The sequence below is a fragment of the Rattus norvegicus genome, chromosome 2, assembly GCF_021556685.1.
Source record: "Rattus norvegicus strain SHRSP/BbbUtx chromosome 2, alternate assembly SHRSP_T2T, whole genome shotgun sequence".
Lineage (NCBI taxonomy): Eukaryota > Metazoa > Chordata > Mammalia > Rodentia > Muridae > Rattus > Rattus norvegicus.
In genome coordinates this window covers 55,705,444-55,726,606 of record NC_141535.1, presented here as the reverse complement: position 1 = coordinate 55,726,606, position 21,163 = coordinate 55,705,444, and the positions used below count along the sequence as shown (strand labels likewise).

The window sequence follows — 21,163 nt, the reverse complement described above, 5'->3', positions numbered from 1 at the left end:
TGAGTAAGTAAAAGTGAAAGGAATTGGACTAGGTGTTGAGAGCTTTCATTTTGCTGTCATTCTGATGAACTTATCTTCAAATTTAGTCATATTGGAAGATAGATACTTCTATTTTTGATGGTGGTTGAGCTGGGTAAATTTAATCAACCCTACCACCAAGGAAAATGAAGCCACCACCACCATCACCACCACCACAACAAAACCTATATTCATAAAAGTACAAGAAAAAAAAGCTTAACAGCAGAGTATAAGCAATTCCTGTATTGAGATCTGAAACAATCAGATAATGGAGCCAGATACAGAGAGAGGAAGTGATTTGGGAGCCAAGAGAACTGGGGTCTAGTCTGTCAGCAGACTGCTGAGCTCCACTATAACCCATTCTCACAAGTACAAACTTCCTTCTCTAAAAAGATGGACGGATGATACTTTCTCTAAATTCTTCCTTACATTTGCCCATTTTCCTAATCTGTGTAGTGGTGACCAAGTGACCAGTTATGTATGGTCCTAGTGGCCATGATGGACAGGTTTTTGTGCACCTATATGGTGTATTGGAGGTACTCGAAGTCGCTAATATCAGTCCTAATATCAGTCCTAGTGCACAATCAATACCAAGACCCAAACTTACTTCCTCATCCCTCATGTCCTTAGAAGTGTAATAAATCAACCTTTGGACTATTGCATCATCCAAGATGTCAGCGTTTTGAATAAAAGAAGTGAGATGGCCATAAATTTCTTCCTGTGAACACAGAAGGGAATAAAAGTATTTGAGTTGCAAACATAAAGAACTCAGATAAAGCCCAAATAAAGGCCATCATGAAGCTAAGCAAGATATGGTTGCTGTACAGTGGTGTAGACTTTCTCAGCATCTTTTGGGATTCAAGCATTTACATTTAGAGCAACATCAATTCTAAAACTTACTTTATTTTGTTACATTTCTAAGACAATACCTAATTGAACTGGAGGCAAAGTGGTCAGTATCTCAAAGTGTCTGACCATTCTGTTGTAGAGCTGTCAGGGCTGAGGCCTTTGTTACCGTACCTTATACTGTCAAGGACATTGTGGCACAGTGAGGCTGTGTCCCGAGGAGTGTTACTTTGTTTCATTCATGCCTTTTCTGAGACAATAGGAGGGACCTTTTTGGATGGCAGTGCATCTCTAGGAGACACATGATTTAAACAAATGCCTGTGTTGGGACTTTTACAAATCTTGTAGATGTTGAAGATGTTCTGTGATGGATGAAAGACTGGAGTTCTCAGATCTCCATTTGCCTCAAGCACATACTTCCAGAAATGGTATCAGTGTTTATTGTGTTTATATTAGTCTATAGGGCTGGCCTTAGGAAATGTTGGAAAAAGATACAATTTATCTTTCTTCTCTGTGTTTCCTGAGCCTATTGAAGTACCTGTAAGATCTTGCCTTGCTCCACGTGTATTTTCTGATTTCTGAAGGCTTTGTTCTCTTTGCAAGGGTCACCTTATAGTGCCTTTACCCTGTTTTGGAGCTGGGACATGCCCTTCATTTAGAACATTTCACCAATGTTCACAATTCTTCATGTTTGGTGCCACTAATAGACTCATAACCGAGTAAAGAGTCATAGAGAACTTCACCTTTTGACTGTTGATCCTGTGAGTACTTCAGTCTTAGCACCTTGCATTTACTGCAGTGCTGGATAAGTTCATTTTGATACCATACTCAGGACCATTTTCATTAAAAAAAAAGACATCTTACATGTATGTAGGCATGGCCTGCTTGGAACTTGCTATGTAGACCAGGCTGATCTCAAACTCATATGGGTCTGCCTGCTCAGAAGCATGATCAACCATGCTTGACTCCATTTGTTTCTTTTAAAAGTGGTATTTGCTTGTGTTTATAGCATGTTTCTATGTGTATCTGTGTACATGTGGGTATAATGATTACAGAGGCCCGAAGAGTAAGTTAGATACTCTGGACCCTGAATCTATAGGAACTAGGGCTATGGGCACTTATGAGCTATTATGTACGGATAGTGAGAACCAGTCCAGGTCCTCTGCAAGAGCAGCATGTGTTCTTAACTGCTGAGCTATCAGTCCAGACCCTTACACCATTTTTTATTGATCAGTTTTCCCCAGCATGAAAGCAACTTAGACGTGATTGTTAAAATTTTGATTCTTTAGTCTCTTCTTTGGAAACTCAATCACAGCACTGTTTAAGACCAGAAATCATTTCCAAAGTGTCTGTAATTGTTTGAAAGCAGTGCTCTATGGGAATGTTAATATCTGCTATGAGATTCATAAAATGGTTGTTAATCATATCCAGTGTTAGGGCCATCTCTATGAACTTCCAATGCCTTGTTTGTCATTGAAGGAAGTAGTTAGAATCCCTGTCAGTGAGGCCTAGTCTTTTATATTTTCTTCAAGCTAACAACAGGCAATCAGGCATCACTAAGTCATAGATAATAGCAAATATACTGCTTTTCACAAGAGGCCATGCTGAGCAATGATTAGGGTGACTTTGCTGCCATTACATGGGCTTCTGCGTGGATATGCTACAGCAGTTCTTACTTAGGTAAGTTACACAATGTATTAGTGTTTCTTTTTTTTTTTTCAGTTGTCAAATGAAAGTAGAACTACAACAGCATAGGGTTCTGAGAAATTAATATTATATAACACATGTTATGTGGAGAACATTAAGCACTCTACTTCATAGACAAGTGTTCAGTGAAAGGCGGTAACTGTTATTTGGCTGTTCATGCCTGAGAAGCCTTCAATTTTCAGAGTAATTTTCAGGTTGTGGGACAGGATGATAGATGGGCATGGGGAGTCTTTGCACATTTTCAAAGCAATCCTCATAATATAAGGGGGAGAATCTAACCCACGGTGTTAGAAATCTGGTATTTTCCTCTTTCCACATCTACCTATATATAGTTATGAACAAGAGTGTTCTTGAGTAACTTCTGTGAGTCTTGAAATGCTAAATAGCATTATTTCAGCACCGTAATGACTTCTGTTACAAATGCATTTTCTAAAAGATTTAATGACATAAGAGAAGCTGGGAAAAAAGGAGGAGGAGGAGGGGGAGGAGGCCAAAGCAAACTGTGTATGGAATGTCTCAACAGTTGGCTTACAGAAGGTGAATAAGAAGGAGAACTTTGCATACCTTGCTAATGTTGTCTTCTTTACTCAGCATCCCAATAGTGAGGTTAATATCTCCAAACATCTCTAAATGATACAAAGAATTAAAATATGTATCAAACTGTACACCCCCAGCAGCAGTAGTCACAGATACTCACTTCTTGTCTGTTTCCACTCTTCCTTTAAAAAAAATTCTCTATTTTATAGCTAGGTGCTGATGGATAGGGATGTATTACACTTATATTTCTTATCCTTAGGGGACTTAGGGGACTTGAAGCTAACAGGTGCATAGTGACTATTCAGTGTAAAGGTGCAGATAGTGTACATTGGATTCCCGTGGATGGCTTTGATTAAGTGTGCGCGCCACCCTCATATCTCCTCTAGCAAGGTCTGGCCTCCAGGTTCAATGAGATAAATCCTTCTCATCTGATTGAGCATTAGAAGAAATAGTGGAAGTCCTCAATTTTTCTTTTTGCCTCCCTTAATGAGCCTCTGTGTTTTCATCCCACATTTTGTCTTGTTTATCTGCCTTTTTTTGCTTTCAATGACCTTCTTCTGTCTCCATGTTCATGACATTTTGCTTTTTCCCAATAAAAACTTAAGTATTGTTTTTTGTCTAGAAATTTGTCTTTTTCAATGACTCTGGAAAGCAATTAAATGTTATAGCTGCCACCACCACCACTGCCACTGCCATCACTGTCACCATCACCACCATAACCATCACGATACCACCATCATCACCACACCACTACCACCACCATACCATACCACATCACCATACCAGACTACCATCACCATCGCCACATCACCACCATCACCACATCACCACTACCACCATCATACCATGCCACCACTACATCACCATACCACCACCATTAACACCACCATCACAACCATTACCACCATCATCACCACTACCACCACTATCACCATACTACCACCATCACCACCATCACCACCATCACCACCATCACCACCGCTGCCACTACCATCACCACCACTGCCACCACCATCACCACCGATACCACCACTATCACCACCGATACCACCACTATCACCACACTACCACCATCACCATCATCACCACTACCACCACCATCACCACCACTACCACCACCATCACCACCACTGCCACCACCACTGCCACCACCACCACCACCAATACCACTACTATCACACCACCACCATCACTACCACCACCACTATAACCACCACCATCACCACCACCACCACCACTATAACCACCACCATCACCACCACCACCACTATAACCACCACCATCACCACCACCACCACCACCACCATAACTATCACCACACCACCATCATCACCACACTACCACCACCATACCATACCACATCATCATTATTTTACCAGACTACCACCATCACCACACTACCTACTACTACCACCATTACTATCACACTACTACCACCACCATACCATACCACATCACCATCACTATACCAGACTACCACCACCACACCACCACCACCATCACCACCATCACCACCACTGCCACCACAATCATCACCACTACTGCCACTACCACCATCACCATCATCACATCTATTACCACCACCACCACACCACCACCACCACCACCACCACCACCACCACCACCACCACCACCACCCACCACCACCACCACCTACCACCATCACCAATGACTACAACAAAAACAACCACAACAAAGTTTGAATCAAAAGACTGCAACAAATTCAGGCCAGTGGCAGGCTGACAGGAGGAACAGGAAGAGACTTCCCATGAGCCTCTGAGCCAAGACCATACTCTGTTAGTGTAGAGCTTTTGGCAAAGCAAATGGTAGAGCTATTTGAAATTGGAAGAAAACACTGTCTAAAGATTTTTGAATATTCAGGATTAAATAAGAACCCACCTTTGTGGTATATAGCTACCCTTTCCTTCAAGTAGCTTAATGTAAAACTATGTCAGATTTCCAGTCTGTCACTGGCCCATCGCAATCAACATTTCATTTTTAAATTTATTTTTTCATAAAGATGCAAAGAGGGAAACAATCTGTCCTCATCAAAACCACTTCAGACAAACTTTGATGTGTATAATCATGCAAAACCCCCACATGTCAGCATGTATCAGAGTTCTTCCTCATGACCCAGACATGCTCACCTGAGTATTCTTCCATTCTGGGAGTTGTCTTGGCTCTTACAGGCTTTAGAAGAGGCAGCACCTAAGTATCAGAAGCAGTTCAGCTAAAAAGTCAGTGAAGCAGGTTGGCAACTTTCTCACATAAGGTTCCTTAAATGAAAATCCTTCTTTACTTGATTGGCAGGGTGACCCAGGAGCTTCTTGTGTTGAGGTGGATGATGCTGGATTCTACCACCATCACGTTTTTTCTGCCTCTGAGCTCCTGTTAACCAAGATGGCTGCATCTCCCCAACTATTGTCTCTTTGCAGGAGATCAGTACGTCTGAGGAGGAAGAGATTAGAAAGTAGGACTCAAACTATTGTTATAGACAAAAGGAGCTGCTTTCCCCATCCTTAGGTCTATTGATCACAAGTTTAAGAATGGTGTGAATTGGTGGCCACGTTACTGGCCTGATGCTGGTAAAGCTTTCAGGTGGTCTTGATAGTTCTATTTGGTGAGGTCACTCACACCACAGGGCATGCTCAGTGGACCGGAATGCCTGTCAGGGGCAGTTGCAAGGAATGACCAACTGACACAGCAGTCAGGCCACTCTGGACCCCTCCCCACTGTTCTCCTGCCCACCACACCTTTCCCCATCACTCCCCTCCCACCACTCCTCACTGACTTATCAGAACCTTAAGCTTCCCACAGACTCAGGCTTTTTCTATTTATGACATTTATTTCCTGTCTATTTGGTTTCAAATTACTTGTTGCATGGATATCTTGGCTATGATATTTTTGTAGGGTGGACCTGAATCTTGTCTAAATGTCCCCTAAGTCTAAGTTTGTGTGATTGCAGTCTCATACAGGGAGGATGATGATTTCTGGGACAATATATAGGGCTGACTATACAGGGAAGATGCTCACTGCGATTTTGATGGTTGCTTCTCAGGCTATTTTTTTATATTATTAAAGAAGTTTATTTCAGATTCAAAGATCAAGTGCTTGAAACTAAGCCTTCAGTTAATTTGGTTCTGGTGTATGTTCTTTGTAAATGGTGATAGATTTCATAATAAAGACAATATTAAGTATATCATGTATTTTTACCATACCACTCCCTGTTCTTTTTTTCCATCTTCCTTCTTCCATCTATTTTCTTCCCCCAGTTCCCCTTCTCCTGTCTTGTATTGTTATGAGATATTGTGTCATTCACACACACACACACACACACACACACACACACACACACACACACACACACACACATACATATATATATATATAAAACCTAGCATAATTATCCTCTAAAAGGCTCTTCCCAGCAGCTGACTGAAACAGATGTAGCCAAATATTGGATGGAGGATGGGGCTTCTTAAGGGAAGAGTTGGGGGAAGGATTGTAGGCCAAGAAGAGGCTAGAACTCCACAGGAAGGCCAACAGAGTCAAATAACCTGGATCCTTGGGAGCTCTCAGAGACAGCCAGAAACCAAAGAACATACACAGGCTAGAATGAGGCCCCCAGCACATACATAGCAGACATGCAGCTTGATTTTCATGTGGGTCCAATAACTAGGGGAGGCTCTCCTTAAATCTGTAGCCTGACTGTGGTTTCTGTTCTTCAATAGAGCTGCCTTATCTGGCCTCAGTGGAAGAGGATGCACTGAATCCTGTAGAGACTTGATGTACCAGGGTTGTGGGGTACCAGAGAGGGCACCCTCTCAGAGGAGTAGGGGATGGGGGAGGGGCTCTGGGAGAGGAGGACTGGGAGGAGGGCACAATTTGGAATGTGAATAAATAAATGGAAAAAACGTCTAGGCTCCACAAATGAGAAGAAAGAGATTTGTCTTTTGAGCCAGGATTATTTTTCTTAATATTACAGTATCCAATGTCGCCTGTTTTCTGGCAAAAAAAAATTGATTTTGATTCATAGCTGAATAAAGCTATATTACATACACACACACCACATTTCTTTTACTCATGCTTCTCCTGGCCGATGGCTGGTTCCACTTCTTCACTAATGAGGACAGAATAGCAGAGAACTCTGGTGCTAGTATCTCTGTGGTAGGACGTATACATGGATATACACCCAGGAGTGCCAGAGCTGGCTCATATAGATGTTCTACCCTTAGCTTTGTGAGAAACGTCCACTCTCCACACTGTCAGTGGCTGTAGTAATTACACTCTTGCCAGCACTGTATGAGAATTTTATCCTTACAAGCATTTTTCTCCATTTTATGCTATTTATTGATTGGGCTGTTTTACCTTCATTGTTTAATTAGACTTTAGTCTTTAAATGCGTTCTAGATATCAATCCATGTCAGATATGTCATTAGCAAGGAGTTTTCTTCCATTCTATATAGCCTGTCTCACCACTGTTATTTCCTTTGCTGTGAAGAAACTTCTTATTTATTGGCAATCCTATCTGCCAATCCTGAACTGTGGAGTCCTTTTCAGAACATCCCTGCCCTTGTCTATTGAAGAGTTTCCTCTAGGCTCTCTCCTAGCTCTCTCAGAGTTTCAGGCCTTACCTTAAGGTCTCTGTTACATTGTGAACAGATCTTGTTAACCATCCATCTAGTAGATGGCTTTGTTTTAGTTTTCCAAGTCATCATTCCTTTTTGTGAACATGTTATCCATAGCAATTTGTCCCAAGATGCACCTGGTGTTCTTATTTAAAAATGTAAATTCCGGGGCCTACCTCAGACCTGGTAAATTTGAATAAGGTAGGGAGAATCTGTTAGGGATGAATACTGATTCAACTTTTAGTAAGGACCATTAATAACTAAAAAAACACTTGGCAGAATCCTTGTCTCAATAACCCACTAGTAAATAAGCAAAAATGTCACCATGTGTTTTGAGGACACTCATTGTGATTGGGAAGGATAAAAGCTGTTTTTCTGCAGCATTCTGATTCATTCGCACCATTAACAGAAGAGCGAGTCTGAGTGTTACTGTGTTGATTAGTGGTATCCTGAAATTCAGGGCTGTTCTAAAAGCATATAGATGTAAGTAATGTTATTTGAACTGAACAAGTTTTATATGTATATATCTTTCTAAATCTTTATATCTATATTCATATTATGTGTACGTATAGGTATATATGTGTGTATATATGCATACACACACACAAACACAAACACAAAGACAGACACACCACCACCACCACCAATTAAAGAAAAAGAGACCATGACTTTTAGTGAGAGTGTGGGGGAGTGATACGTGAGAGCAACTGAAGGGAGAAAATGGAAGGGGTAAATGATACAATTTTATTATCATCCTCCCAGATTAAAAAAATGAAAAAAGAGATAAGAAATAACACGCTTTTGTAATGATAAAGAACAACGTGAAATAATGTTAATAAAGTTAGTAATTAGAAATCTAGCTATTAGGGGGTTGGGGATTTAGCTCAGTGTTAGAGCGCTTGCCTAGGAAGCGCAAGGCCCTGGGTTTGGTCCCCAGCTCCGAAAAAAAGAACCAAAAAAAAAAAAATCTAGCTATTTAGGAAATTGTCATAATTTTTTTTCTGTCAATGACAACAAATGATTTTTCTGCATTTCCATGAATAAAGATTTTGTTGATTTCATAGAAAATTCGGGAGGCGAAGAGATGATTGATTTATATTAACTTTGTCATTTATTCATCAGGGTAATCAAAATAAATTTTCTTGACTGATGTCTTTTTGGATAAAGCACATTTAAGCAGATTAGGAATCCCCATATTCTCAGAACAGCTAATTTTCTCTAATTTTTCCCTTTGGGGAGGAGGCCCTTCTTCTCGCCTATTTTCATCAATGTCTCTTCTCCGTAAACTAGACAAACACAGTGTAGGTTTGATTCATCTGAGGCATGTTGAACAGCACTTCCCAAAGCTGGTAAGACTGTGTGTACTGAGGAATTCAGTACTATTTCTCAATGTTTGTTTATGGAGGAGCCTGAACCCAGCCTTCTTATGAACTAGGGTGCCTCTTTGTGTAAGCAATAGCTCTCTGCTTTCAGTGTAATTTGTCTGCTTCATGCTTCCTGTATTACTGTGGGAAAACAAACCCAGGCCCCAGACCAAATTAGATTTCTCAACTATAAAAACACGAAGGGATCCTTTTAGCTGGCTTCATGACCATCTCCTATGCCAAGGCTCCCTCCCCCACTTCCATGGTAATTCCCAAACCATTTATTGTGGCCCTGTTTCCAAAGCAATACAGCTATAAATGCATCTTTGTGTCCGAGGTTGATGTACAGGGAGTTTTTTATTCTTTTGTTTATAGACACAATAGGAACCTCCCATCTTGGGGAGAACCCTTCCCTCTTGTATTGGTAGAAGTCGGTGATACAGGGAGAGGAGACTGGAGAACCTAGCAGGGATTGATCCCAGGGCAGTGTTACTGTGGCTCTTGAGCTAAGGGAAATAAATATGTGTCAGACCTATTTCACTGACTGAACTTCAATTAATGCTTCTTGATTAAAAATCCTCAAGCGATGCTACTTGTGAATTACTAATGTGAAACAGGGGCAGACAGCAGTTATATTTCCTCTTATCATGAAAAGAGTCGCATTTTGAAATAAAGAGCATGGTTTTAAAGGTATCCATTTAGGGATTTGGAAAGCTTGAGGACCAAGTCTCTTTGGTCCTTTGTAGGCAATGGCTTCACTCTTGATTTGTAGTTTTACTGGCTGGTTTTATGTCAACTTCACATAAGCTAGAGTCATCAGAGAGGAAGGAGCCTTAACTGAGAAAATGTCTTTATATGATCTGGCTGTAGGGCATTTTCTTAATTAGTTATTGATGTGGGAGAGTCCAGCACACTGTGGGTGGTATCATACCTGGGCTTGTGGTCCTGGGTTCTCTAAGAAAGCAGGGTGAGCAAGCCAGGGGAAGCAAGCCAGTAAGCAGCACCCCTCCATGGTCTCTACATCAACTCCTCCCTCCAGGTTCCTGCCCTGTCTGAGTTCCTGTCCTGACTTCCATTGGTGAATAGAATTCATGAACAAAGGTGAATAAACCCTTTTCTCGGCAACGTGCTTTTTGGCTATAGTAATTTTTGTTGCAGCAATAGAAACAATAAGAAATAGAAACAATAGAAATTCTAAGCCACAGATCATTCGAACCCCTGCTGCTGAGAAGCAGTTTGCTGGAATAATTGTTACTCAGAGTCCCTTATATTAGGTATGTCTTTGTCACTGACAGGTTTGGAGAGAGGAACTCAACCTTCTCTTGCAACTTGAGATAACAGGAGAAGATCTGGGATCCTGGATCTTTTTACCTCAACAGATTTTCATCTATTGTCTTGGTGCTTTGGAAAGAGGGCCACTGTTTTCTGGGGTTCACTGTCTGGACCTTGTCCAGAATTTTGAGCACAGAATTTTGAGATCATTTTCCCTTGAGCATTTATGCTTGGCATGCAGTCTACCCTTAAAATAGTTTCCCCCCGCCAGTGACACTCCCTAAATTTTCATTTGCATGTGGATATGAATTGGAAATAATTTCTGGGTTAGGAATAGTGGAGCATATCTACATCTCCTTTTGGCTCTAGGAACCCCTCTGGTAGACCTAGAGGGGGTCTGATAAAGACAGTTTATGGCAATTCCATAGCCAACATCAACTTGAATGGAGAAGTCAAAACATTTCCATTAAAATCAGGAGCAAGACAAGGTTGCCTACTCTCTCCATACCTTGTCAATATAGTACTTCGGGTCTTGGCTAGAGCAATAAGACAACTGAAGGAGATGGTCTTGAAGCCAACTAAATGGATCACTTCATGTTTCGTAGGCTGCAGATCAAAACTAATTTGAGATTTCCCATACTTGTCAGAATGGCTAAGATCAATAAAAAAATTACAGCTCATGCTGGTGAGGATGTGAAATAAGGAGACCACTCTTATGGTTAGTAGTTCCTCAGGAAGATGGGAATCCTTCTGGTTCTTGAGGTAGATGAACTCCCATCTTCTTGTGGAACCACCACACTGGTTACCGTAATGGCTGTACAGGTTCGCATGCTGTTTTGGTGACCCAAAAACCTCAGACCATATATCCCAGAGACCTAGGGTAAAAACCAATACTACTGTTCTAAAACATAAGACACACACACACACACACACACACACACACACACACACACACACACACACACACACAAGCAAAACAAAACAACAAAACAAAAAAACCCAAAAAACTCAAAACCAACATGGCAATAAAATGACTCCCAGTGATCGTCATAGATCAGTGTCTTGTTTGGCTATCACCAGAGAAGTTTCCTCCTACTGCAGGTGGGGGCAAATACAGAGACCCACAGCCAGACATCATGCAGACAGAGGGCGAGAGACCTGGAACACTCAGCCCTGAGTGTGGCTACTAAGAGAATTCAAATATCCATATGGATTTTGTTGGAGAAAAGGCAAATTCTAAACTCTAAGATGGATCAAAGATTGAAAAACAACCAGTTTTCATGGCCAGCTCCTCTTTTTAATATCTGTAGCTCTTCACGTGCCTCCAAAGGGCACAGAAGTTGAGAAAAACGGGGCTGAAGTCTGTGCTGTGCTGACAGTGAAGGAGGGCAGACATTCCAACTAGTAGGAATTAGACAGATCTCCAGAGAAGTTACTCGGAACATCTAGACCTCCACAGAACTGGTAAAGTGGAAATCAATGGTGCATCAGCAACAACACGGCGATCTCCTTAGTAGTTAATCATTGCTGTTTGCCATTGTTGTTCCTGTTGTCCTCATAACACCCAAAACTAAATTGAAATAATCCAGCAACAACACCAAACCAGTCTAAAGAGACCACAGAATCCCAAAAGCATCTGGTTTATTGGAGATCTTAAATTTCTGATTTCTTATATTTTTCTTCTTTTTATTCAATATTTTTATTTACATTTCAAATGTTATTCCCTTCCCCAGTTTCCCAGCCATAAGCCGCCTATCCCACTCCCTCCCCTTCTTCTATGAGGGTGTTCCCCCACCCCAACCACCCTTTCTCCCCATCCCCTGACATTCCCCTTCACTGGGGGGGTGTGTCCAGCCTTGGCAGGACCAAGAGCTTCTCCTCCCATTGGTGCCAAACAAGGCTGTCCTCTGCTACATATGCAGCTGGAGTCATGGGTCTGTCCATGAATACTCTTTGGGTAGTGGATTAGTCCCTGGGAGCTATGGTTGGTTGGTATTGTTGTTCTTATGGGGTTGCAAGCCTCTTCAGATCCTTCAATCCTTTCTCTAATTCCTTCAATGGGAGCCCCGTTCTCAGTTCAATGGTTTGCTGCTAGCATTCACCTCTGTATTTGTCACACTCTGGCTGATCTCTCAGGAGACAGCTATATTGGGTTTCTGTCAGCAGGCATTTCTTGGCTTCATCAATATTATCTAGTTTTGGTGGTATATAAAAGGGCTGTCTCCCCAGGTAGGGTAGGCTCTGAATGGTCATCCCTTCAGTCTCTGCTCCAAACTTTGTTTCCATATCCCCTTCTATGAGTAATTTTGTTCCCTCTTTTAAAAAGGACTGAAGAATCCACACTTTGATCATACTTTTTCTTGAGTTTCATGTGGTCCGTGCATTGCATCTTGGGTAATTCAAGCATTTGGGCTCATATCCATTTATCAATGAATGAATACCATGTGTGTTTTTCTGTGATTGGGTTACTTCACTCGGGATGATATTTTCTAGTTCCATCCATTTGCCTACAAATTTCATGAAGTCATTGTTTTTGATAGCTGAGTAGTACTCCATTGAGTAGATGTAACACATTTCTGTATCCATTCCTCTGTTGAAGGGCATCTGGGTTCTTTCCAGCTTCTGGCTATTATAAATAAGGCTGCTATGAACATAGTGGAGCAAATGTCCTTGTTGTATGTTAGAGCATCATTTGGGTATATGCCCAGGAGAGGTATATCTGGGTTCTCAGGTAGTGGAATGTCCAATTTTCTGAGGAACCTCTAGACTGATTTCCAGAGAGGTTGTACCAGTTTGTGATCCCACCAACAATGGAGGAGTCTTCCTCTTTCTCCACATCCTCGCCAGCATCTATTGTCACATGAGTTTTTGATCTTAGCCATTCTCACTGGTGTAAGGTGAAATCTCAGGGTTGTTTTGATTTGCATTTCCCTTATGACTAAAGATGTTGAACATTTCTTTAGGTACTTCTCAGCCATTCGATATTCCTCAGCTGAGAATTCTTTGTTTAGCTCTGTACCCCATTTTTAAATAGGGTTATTTGGCCCTCTGGAGTCTTCTAAGAGAATGTGTTCTTTCAGGATTCTACCAAATTCTTGTATTCAAGCTAACTGATTACTAACTACTCAACAGTTAATTAATTATTAAGTATTTATCTTTTGTGTTTTATTAAATGGTGTTTTTAAAAATCATCACTGCTCTGAGAACAGGGTCTCCCATGGAGGGGTTAGAGAAAGGAATGAAGGACCTGAAGGGGTTTGCAACCACATCAGGACAACAATACCAACCAACCAGAGCTCCCAGGGACTAAACCACTACCCAAAGACTATACATTGACTGACCCATGGCTCCAGCCACATATGTAGCAGAGGATGGCCTTATTGGGCACCAATGGAAGGAGAAGCCCTTGGTCCTGCCAAGGCTCAATGCCCCAGTGTAGGTAAATGTCAGGGCAGGGAGGTTGGAATGGGTGGTTGGGTGGGGGAACACCCCCACAGAAGCAGGGGGAAAGGGGATAACATTTGAAATGTATTTGAAAAAATCCAATAAAAAGAAACAATCATCACTGCTTCTTGAAATCATATTCATTGCTTCTCAAAATCATATTCATTCTATAAAGATAAATATCCAGAGCATCTCTTATTGCTTACAACTCAAAATATGTAATCAATCTAAATAAGGGATCTTCCTGCGATATTTTACTAAAGAGAATCATTCTCACAAGCCACAGTCCATTCTCCAGGGATAATGAGCTGCAGGCCAAATAACCTCACAAGTGTTTCTGCTATCACAGGCATCTGTCGTTAGACAAAAATGTTCTAAAGCCTCACAACAGGGAGGCCTCAAAAGGTGAGTGATCAAAATCTGTGAAGCAACAGGGTGTGTGTGGAAAGGTTAAGTGCATTCCCTTGGGATGAATCTGCTTAAACTGCAAGTACTCTGAAAAAATTCTTTCTCCCCCAAAGTCTTTATATTTATATATGTGGATGAAGCCTCTCCATTGACAATTGGGTCAGGCACCAGTCTATGAGTACTGCAGAATATCATTAGGCATCATTTTATTGGCTAATTTTTTTGTCAGCCTTGTTTTGTTCTATGTTATGTTTCTGAGCTATCCTCCTTCTGGGTCCTGGCCCTCCGGGCAGTGTCAAGGGTGGGCTCCATCTCATGGCATGAGTCTAAGGCTGGACTAGTCATTGATTACCCACTCTCACAATTTCTGTGCCGCCTTTACCATAGCACATTTATAGGCAGGACAAATTGTGGGTCAAAAGTTTTGTGGCTGGGTTGGTGTCCCAGTCCCTCCATTGGAAGCCTTGCCTGGTTACAGGAGATGGCCAGTTCAGGCTCCATAACCCCCATTGCTACAAGTCTGAGTTAGGGTCATCCTCATAGATTTCTGGGAGTTTCTACTGCGCTAATTTTCTAGCTCATCACAGAGATGTCTCCCAGTTCAGTTGTCTCTCCCACTATTCTCTCCCTCCATCCTCACCCTATCATGATCCCTCTTGTTCTTGTTCCTACCCCCATCAAAGCCCCTCCTCCACCCATCCATGATGTCTGTTCTATTTTCCTTTCCCAAGGAGACTCATACTTAATTTCCCCTTCACAGTGAGATTTATGTGTCTTTCCTTCCCTACCTTGATCCCTTTCTGTTGCTTAGCTTCTCTGGATCTGTGGATTGTAGCACAATTATCCTCTACTTTACAGCTAATATCCACTTATAAATGAATACATACCATGTTTGCCTTTCTGTGTCTGGGTTACTTCATTGAGGATGATTTTTTTTCTTTTTTTTGTAGTTCCACCCACTTGTGTGCAGATTTCATGATGTCATGTTTTTAACGGCTGAGTAATACTGTGTAAACACACATTTTCTTTATTCATCTTTTGATTGATGGACATCTTGGTTGTTTCCAGTTGCTGGCTATTACAAATAAAACTGCTAGATGAACAATTGTCATTGTGGCATGATGGAGTGTCATTTGGTAGATCCCCAGGAGTAGTATATCTGGATCTTGAGATAAACTATTCTCAACTTTCTAAGAAATCAAAATATTGATTTCCAAAGTGGTTGTACAAGTTTGCACCCCCACCAGCAATGGAGGCGTGCTCCCCTTGCTCCACACCCTCACCAGCATGAGGCGACTCTTATGTTTTTGAGGTTAGCCATTCAGACAGATGTAAGATATCTCAGCATCATCTTGATTTGCATTTTCCTGATGTCCAAGGACATCATTGGAACATTTAAGTGTTTCTAGTCCATTTGAGATTCCTCTATTGAGAATTCTCTGTTTAGATCTGTACCCCATTTTAAAAATTAGATCATTTGTGTTTTTGTGTGTTTAGTTGTGGGGTTGGTGAAGATATTTTCTTATTCTATAGGTTGCCATTTTGTCCTAGGATGGTGTCCTTTGACTTATAGAAGCTTCTCAGTTTCGTAAGGTCCCCTTTATTAATTGTTGGTCTTAGTGTCTGTGCTCTCGGTGTTGTATTCAGGGAGTTGGTTCCTGTGCTAATGCGTTCAAGGCCATTCCCCACTTTCTCTTCTATCAAGTTCAGTATATCTGGATTTAAGTTGGGGTCACTTGGACTTGCGTTTTGTATAGGACGATAGATATGTATCTATTTGCATTCTTCTACATGTTGACATTCAATTGGACCAGCACAATTTGTTAAAGGTGCTTTCTTTTTTTCATTGTATAATTTTGGCTTTTTGGAGAGGTTTGAGGGACTTAGGAGGAAGAAAGGAGGGGGAGAGGGAAAAAAGTGGGGGCAGGATCAGGTGTGGGAGGAGACAGGGGAGATGTACAGAAGGGGGTCATAAAATTGAACAGAGGTGTGTAACAATGGGGGCTGATGAACTGGGGGTAGCCAACAGAAAGTCCCAGATGCCAGGAAAGCAAGAGGCTCCCAGGACCCCATGAGGATGACATTAACTGAAATACCCAACAAAGGGGAGAGAGAACCTGAAGAGATCATCTCCAGAGGTTAGGCATGATCCCCAGTTGAGGGATGGGGCCACTTACCCTTCTCAAAATTTTAACCCAGAATTGCTCCTTTCTAAAGGAAATACAGGGGCAAAAAGTGGAGCAGAGACTGAAGGAAAGACTGCTATCCAGAGTCTGCACCCAGGCACTATTGCTGGTGCCAAGACGTGCTTGCTGACAAGAGCTTGATATGGATGTCTCCTGAGAGGCTCGGCCAGAGCCTGACAAATAAATATGAGGATCCTTGCAGCCAATCATCAGCCTGAGCACTGAGACCCCAGTGGAAGAGTTAGGGGAAGGACTGAAGGAGCTGAGGGGGTTTGCAACCCCACAGGAAAAACAGTAATATCAACCAAGCAGATACCCCAGAGCTCCCAGGGACTAAACCACCAACCAAAGAGTATACATGGAGGGACCCATGGCTCCAACTACATATGATTTGGCATCAGTGGGAGGGAGAGGCCCTTGGTCCTGTGGAGGCTCAATGTCCCAGTATAGTGGAATGCTAGGGCATTGAGGCGGGAGTGGGTAAGTGGATGGGAGAGCACCCTCATAGAAGAATGGGGGTGGGTGGTGGGATAGGGAGTTTTCAGAGGGGAAACCAGGAAGAAGGATAACATTTGAAATGCAAATCAACAAAATAAGCAATAAAAAAGAGAAATTTCTACAATTAAAGCATTTTCTCCTTCACCTTCTTCTTCTCCTTCTCCTCCTCCTCCTCCCTTTTTTGATTTTATTAATCTTTTTCTTTTTTACACTCCAGATTTTATCCCCCTCCTGGTCCACCTGACTGTTCCACAACCCGTACATCCCCCCTTCTACCCCTGCAACCCATCTGCACGAGGGTGTACTCACCTCACCAGAACCCACCTCCCCATTCCCTGAGGCCTCTAGTCTCTTGAGGGATTTTCTCTGACTGAACCTAGACCCAGGAGTCCTCTGCTGTATTTCTATTGGGGGCCTCATATCAGCTGGTGTATGCTGCCTGGTTGGTAGTCCAGTGTCTGAGAAATCTCGAGGGTCCATATTAATTGAGACTGCTGGTTTTCCTACAGGGTCGCCCTCCTCCTCAGTTTCTTCCAGCTTTTCCCTAAATCAACCAACAGCTTCTGTCCATTTTGGGTGTAAATATCTGCATCCGACTCTTTCAGCTTCTTGTTGGGTCTTTCAGAGGGCAGCCATGATAGGTGTCTTTTTGTGAGTGCTTCATAGCCTCAGTAATAGTGTCAGGTCTTGGGGCCTCCCCTTGAGTTGGATCCCACTTTGGGCCTAACTCTGTACCTCCTTTTCCTCAGGCTCTTCTCTATTTTTGTTCCTGTAGTTCTTTCAGACAGGAACAATTATGGTGACCTTGTACCTGACTTTACTAATGTTTTTCTCCATTAATGTTAACATAAATACAGAATAAATTCTCTGAACAACAACAACAAATCAGGTGTCTATAGTGGTGTGGATTTACATCTGTGTCTTCAATCTGATTCCATTGATCCACTTGTCTTTTTTATGCTAATATCATGTGTGTTTTATTACTATTGCTCTGTAGGACAGACAGTTTGAAATCAGGGATGGTGATACCTCTGAAAGTTCTTTTATTGTTCAGGATTGTGTTAAAAATTACTTCCTTGACTCAGTGGTCATTCAGTAGAGAGCTATTCAGTTTCCAAGAGTTTGTAAGCTTTCTGTTGTTTCTGTTGATGTTGAGATCCATCTTTAATTAGTGGTGCTTTGATAAGATACAGGGGATTATTTCAATTTTCTGTTGAGGCTTGCTTTGTGACCAAGTGTATAACCAGTTTTGGAGGAGATTCCATGAAGTGCTGAGAAAAAGGCATATATGTATGTGTATGTACACACACATATATACACACTTACATACATATATGGTTTCGGTTAAATGTTCCGTAGATATCTGTTAGGTCTACTTGGGTCATAACATATGTTAGTTCCACTATTTATCTCTTTAGTTTTTGTTGAGTTTGGTTTTGTGCATGTGTATTTAGATGCTGAGTTCTCTGCCCCATGATCAGGTTGCAGTCCAGATATCTGCATTGTATTGACCAAGAATGCTCCCCAGCAATCTCTGCTTTGTTAATAAAAGGCTTGAGTCTGAGACTAGGCAGAAGAAGGAGGAAGTTAAGACTTGAGATTGAGTAGGGGGTCTCAGATGAAGACTACAAGGAGAGGGAGGAGAGGAGAGACAGAGGTCATGTTCAAGTGCAATGGGCCAGGAACACATACATGGCCAAGAGAAGTTTAATCTGAGGACAGACAACTATATCAAAACTTGCCCAAGAGATACTGATTTGGCAAGTAATGGGGCATTCATGTGGGTTTTAACAGTGTGGAAGGATTAGGATAGCTCAGAACCTGCCCAGCATAGTGTCAACAGCTTATTAATAAATTACAATGTTTCTATGTCATTTTCTTGGGAGAAAAACAGGCATAAGAAAACCCCAATAGATACTAAGAAGCAAAAGGGGGTACAACAACCTCCCCCCAAATAATTATTGCAACAAGTTTATTTGACTGGATGACCTGTCCATTGGGGTGTTGAAGTCTCCCATTTTTAATGTGTGGTTTAAGCTTTAGTAATGCTTCTTTTTAAAAGTGGGTGTTTTTGCATTTGAGGCATAAATATTCAGAATTAAGATATCTTCCTGGTGGATTTTTTTCTTTGATAGTATGAAGTACCCTTCCTCATCTCTTTTGATTAATTTTGGTGGTAAGTCTATTTTGTTAGATATTAGTACCACTATTCCAGCTTGCTTCTTGTGTCCATTTTCTTGGAACATGTTTTCTCAGGTTTTTACTCTGAGGTAATGTCCATTTTTGATGTGGAGCTATGTTTCTTGTATACAGCTGAAGGATGATCTTTTCACATCTACTACATTAGCCTGTGTCTTTTATTGAGTTTCATTGCTATGGAGAGATATTAAAAATCAATGATTTAGTTCCTATTATTTTGTTGGTGGTGATGTAGTGGGGGTGTGTCTCTTCTTCTGATTTTGTTGGTGCGAGACAATTTATTTCCTGTGTTTTCATGGGTGTAGTTGGGCTACATTTGTGGATAGATACTGTTTAAATTTGGTTCTGTCATGGATTATCTTACTTTCCTCATCTATAGTGTTTGAAAGTTTTACTTTGTATAGTAGTTTGGGCTAGCATTTTTGGACTCTTAGAGTCTGCAAGGTATCCTGGCTCTTCTGGTTTTAGGGGTCTCTGTTGAGAAGTTTGGTGTAATTCTAATAGGTCTCCCTTTATATGTTACTTGACATTTTTCCCTTTGAGCTTTTAATATTCTTCCTTTGTTCTGTACATTTAGTATTATGTGTGTGTGGACTTTCTTTTCTGGTCCAATCTATAAATGGTGTGTGTGTGTTCTGTAAGCTTCTTGCATGTTTAACAATATCTCTTTTCTTAGGTTAGGGAAATTTTCTTCTATGACTTTGTTGAAAGTATTTCTGGGTTTTTGAGTTGGGAATCATCATCTATTCCTATTATTCTTAGGTTTGGTCTTTTCATGGTGTCCCAGATTTCCTGGATGCTTTGTGTCAGGAACTTTTGAGATTTAACATTTTCTCTGACTGATATATCGATTTCTTTTATCCTATCTTCAGTGTCTGGTGCTTGTGTCCATAGTTTTTGCTCTCTTACCTAGATTTTCTATCTCTGGGACTCCCTCAGTTTGTGTTTTCTTTATTGCTTCTATTTATACTTTCAGGGATTGCACAGTTTTATTCATTTCCTGTATCTGTTTGTGTTTTCCTGGATTTCTTTAAGGGATTTGTTCACTTTTTTTAAAGAGCCTCTAGCATTTTCATAAGATTGGATTTAAGGTCATTTTCTTGTGCTTCAGCTGTGTTGGAATATTCAGGGCTGGCTATAGTAGAATAGCTGGGCTCTGATGGTTCCGTATCACCCTGGGTGTTGTTGATTATGTTCATATGCTGGCCTCTAGTCATCTGGATTTGGAGTTATTATAGATTTAGGTGCTGATTTCTGAGTATCTTTGTTGGATAAATGGATTTTTTTGTCTCTTTCCCTCTTGGTTTTCTGTTCACTTTCTGGTCTTCTGGCCTGAGTGCCCATGATTCTGACAACTAACAAGTCTGATGACTAACAGATCCAGTATTGTGTTTCCACAGTTTGCGGTCAGAATGACCTGTGCTGTTTTGGATGCTCATGTTGCCTCTAGCATTCTGGGGTTCTGAGAACTGTGTGGCTTCTGGGGCTCTGGATACCAATGTGGCTTCTAAGGTTCTTACTACTGGTTTGGCCTCTGGTAGAGCAGTAGTCTTCTCCTGGGACTGTGGTCTGCAATATGGAGGCCAGGAGAGGGGGATGCTGATGGGCAGAGTTTAAAGGGTTTTAGAAGGTGCAGGGTGGTGTCTTGCCTGGGGTTCCTAGTATTAGCTTGGTCTCTAGTAAAGTGGGAATCTTCCGCCAAGTCATGGGCCTCCCTCAGGGGAGGGTTGCTACTCTAATTTGCAACACCAACGTCTTGTTTCTAATTGCTTGAAACTCTGTCACATGAAAATTATAACGTATAGAATCTTAGGCAATTGTATTGATAAGGAATGCATTATTTTTTGTTTACTTCTTAATCTCAGAAAAAATATTTTTAGATTTAGTCACATATATCAGCAGCTCATGGACTTTTAAAAATCATTTCTTATATAATTTCCTGCTGTGTGAATAGTCTGTAGTTGCCTTGTCTACTTGTCTATTAGCAAATATTTTAGGTTATTTCTATTTTTTTCTGCTATGAACATTCAGGTACAAATGTGTTTGTAAACATATG

The 21,163-nt window shown here is 41.3% G+C and overlaps 1 protein-coding gene across 2 annotated transcripts in view; it reads right to left on the bottom strand.

Annotated features, from left to right (window-relative positions):
- Mroh2b (maestro heat-like repeat family member 2B) overlaps positions 1-5,777 on the bottom strand; it is a 60,088-nt gene extending 54,311 nt beyond the window's left edge. The window contains exons 1-3 of one of the 2 annotated variants that reach the window (XM_087626063.1): positions 5,256-5,777; positions 3,136-3,197; positions 626-736 (exon numbers count right to left, since the gene is read on the bottom strand). In XM_087626063.1, coding sequence (XP_087482189.1) covers positions 626-736; positions 3,136-3,197; positions 5,256-5,271 — 189 coding nt within the window. In that variant the 5' untranslated portion in view covers positions 5,272-5,777. 2 annotated transcript variants of the gene reach the window in all.
- Between the last annotated feature and the right edge of the window lie 15,386 nt (positions 5,778-21,163).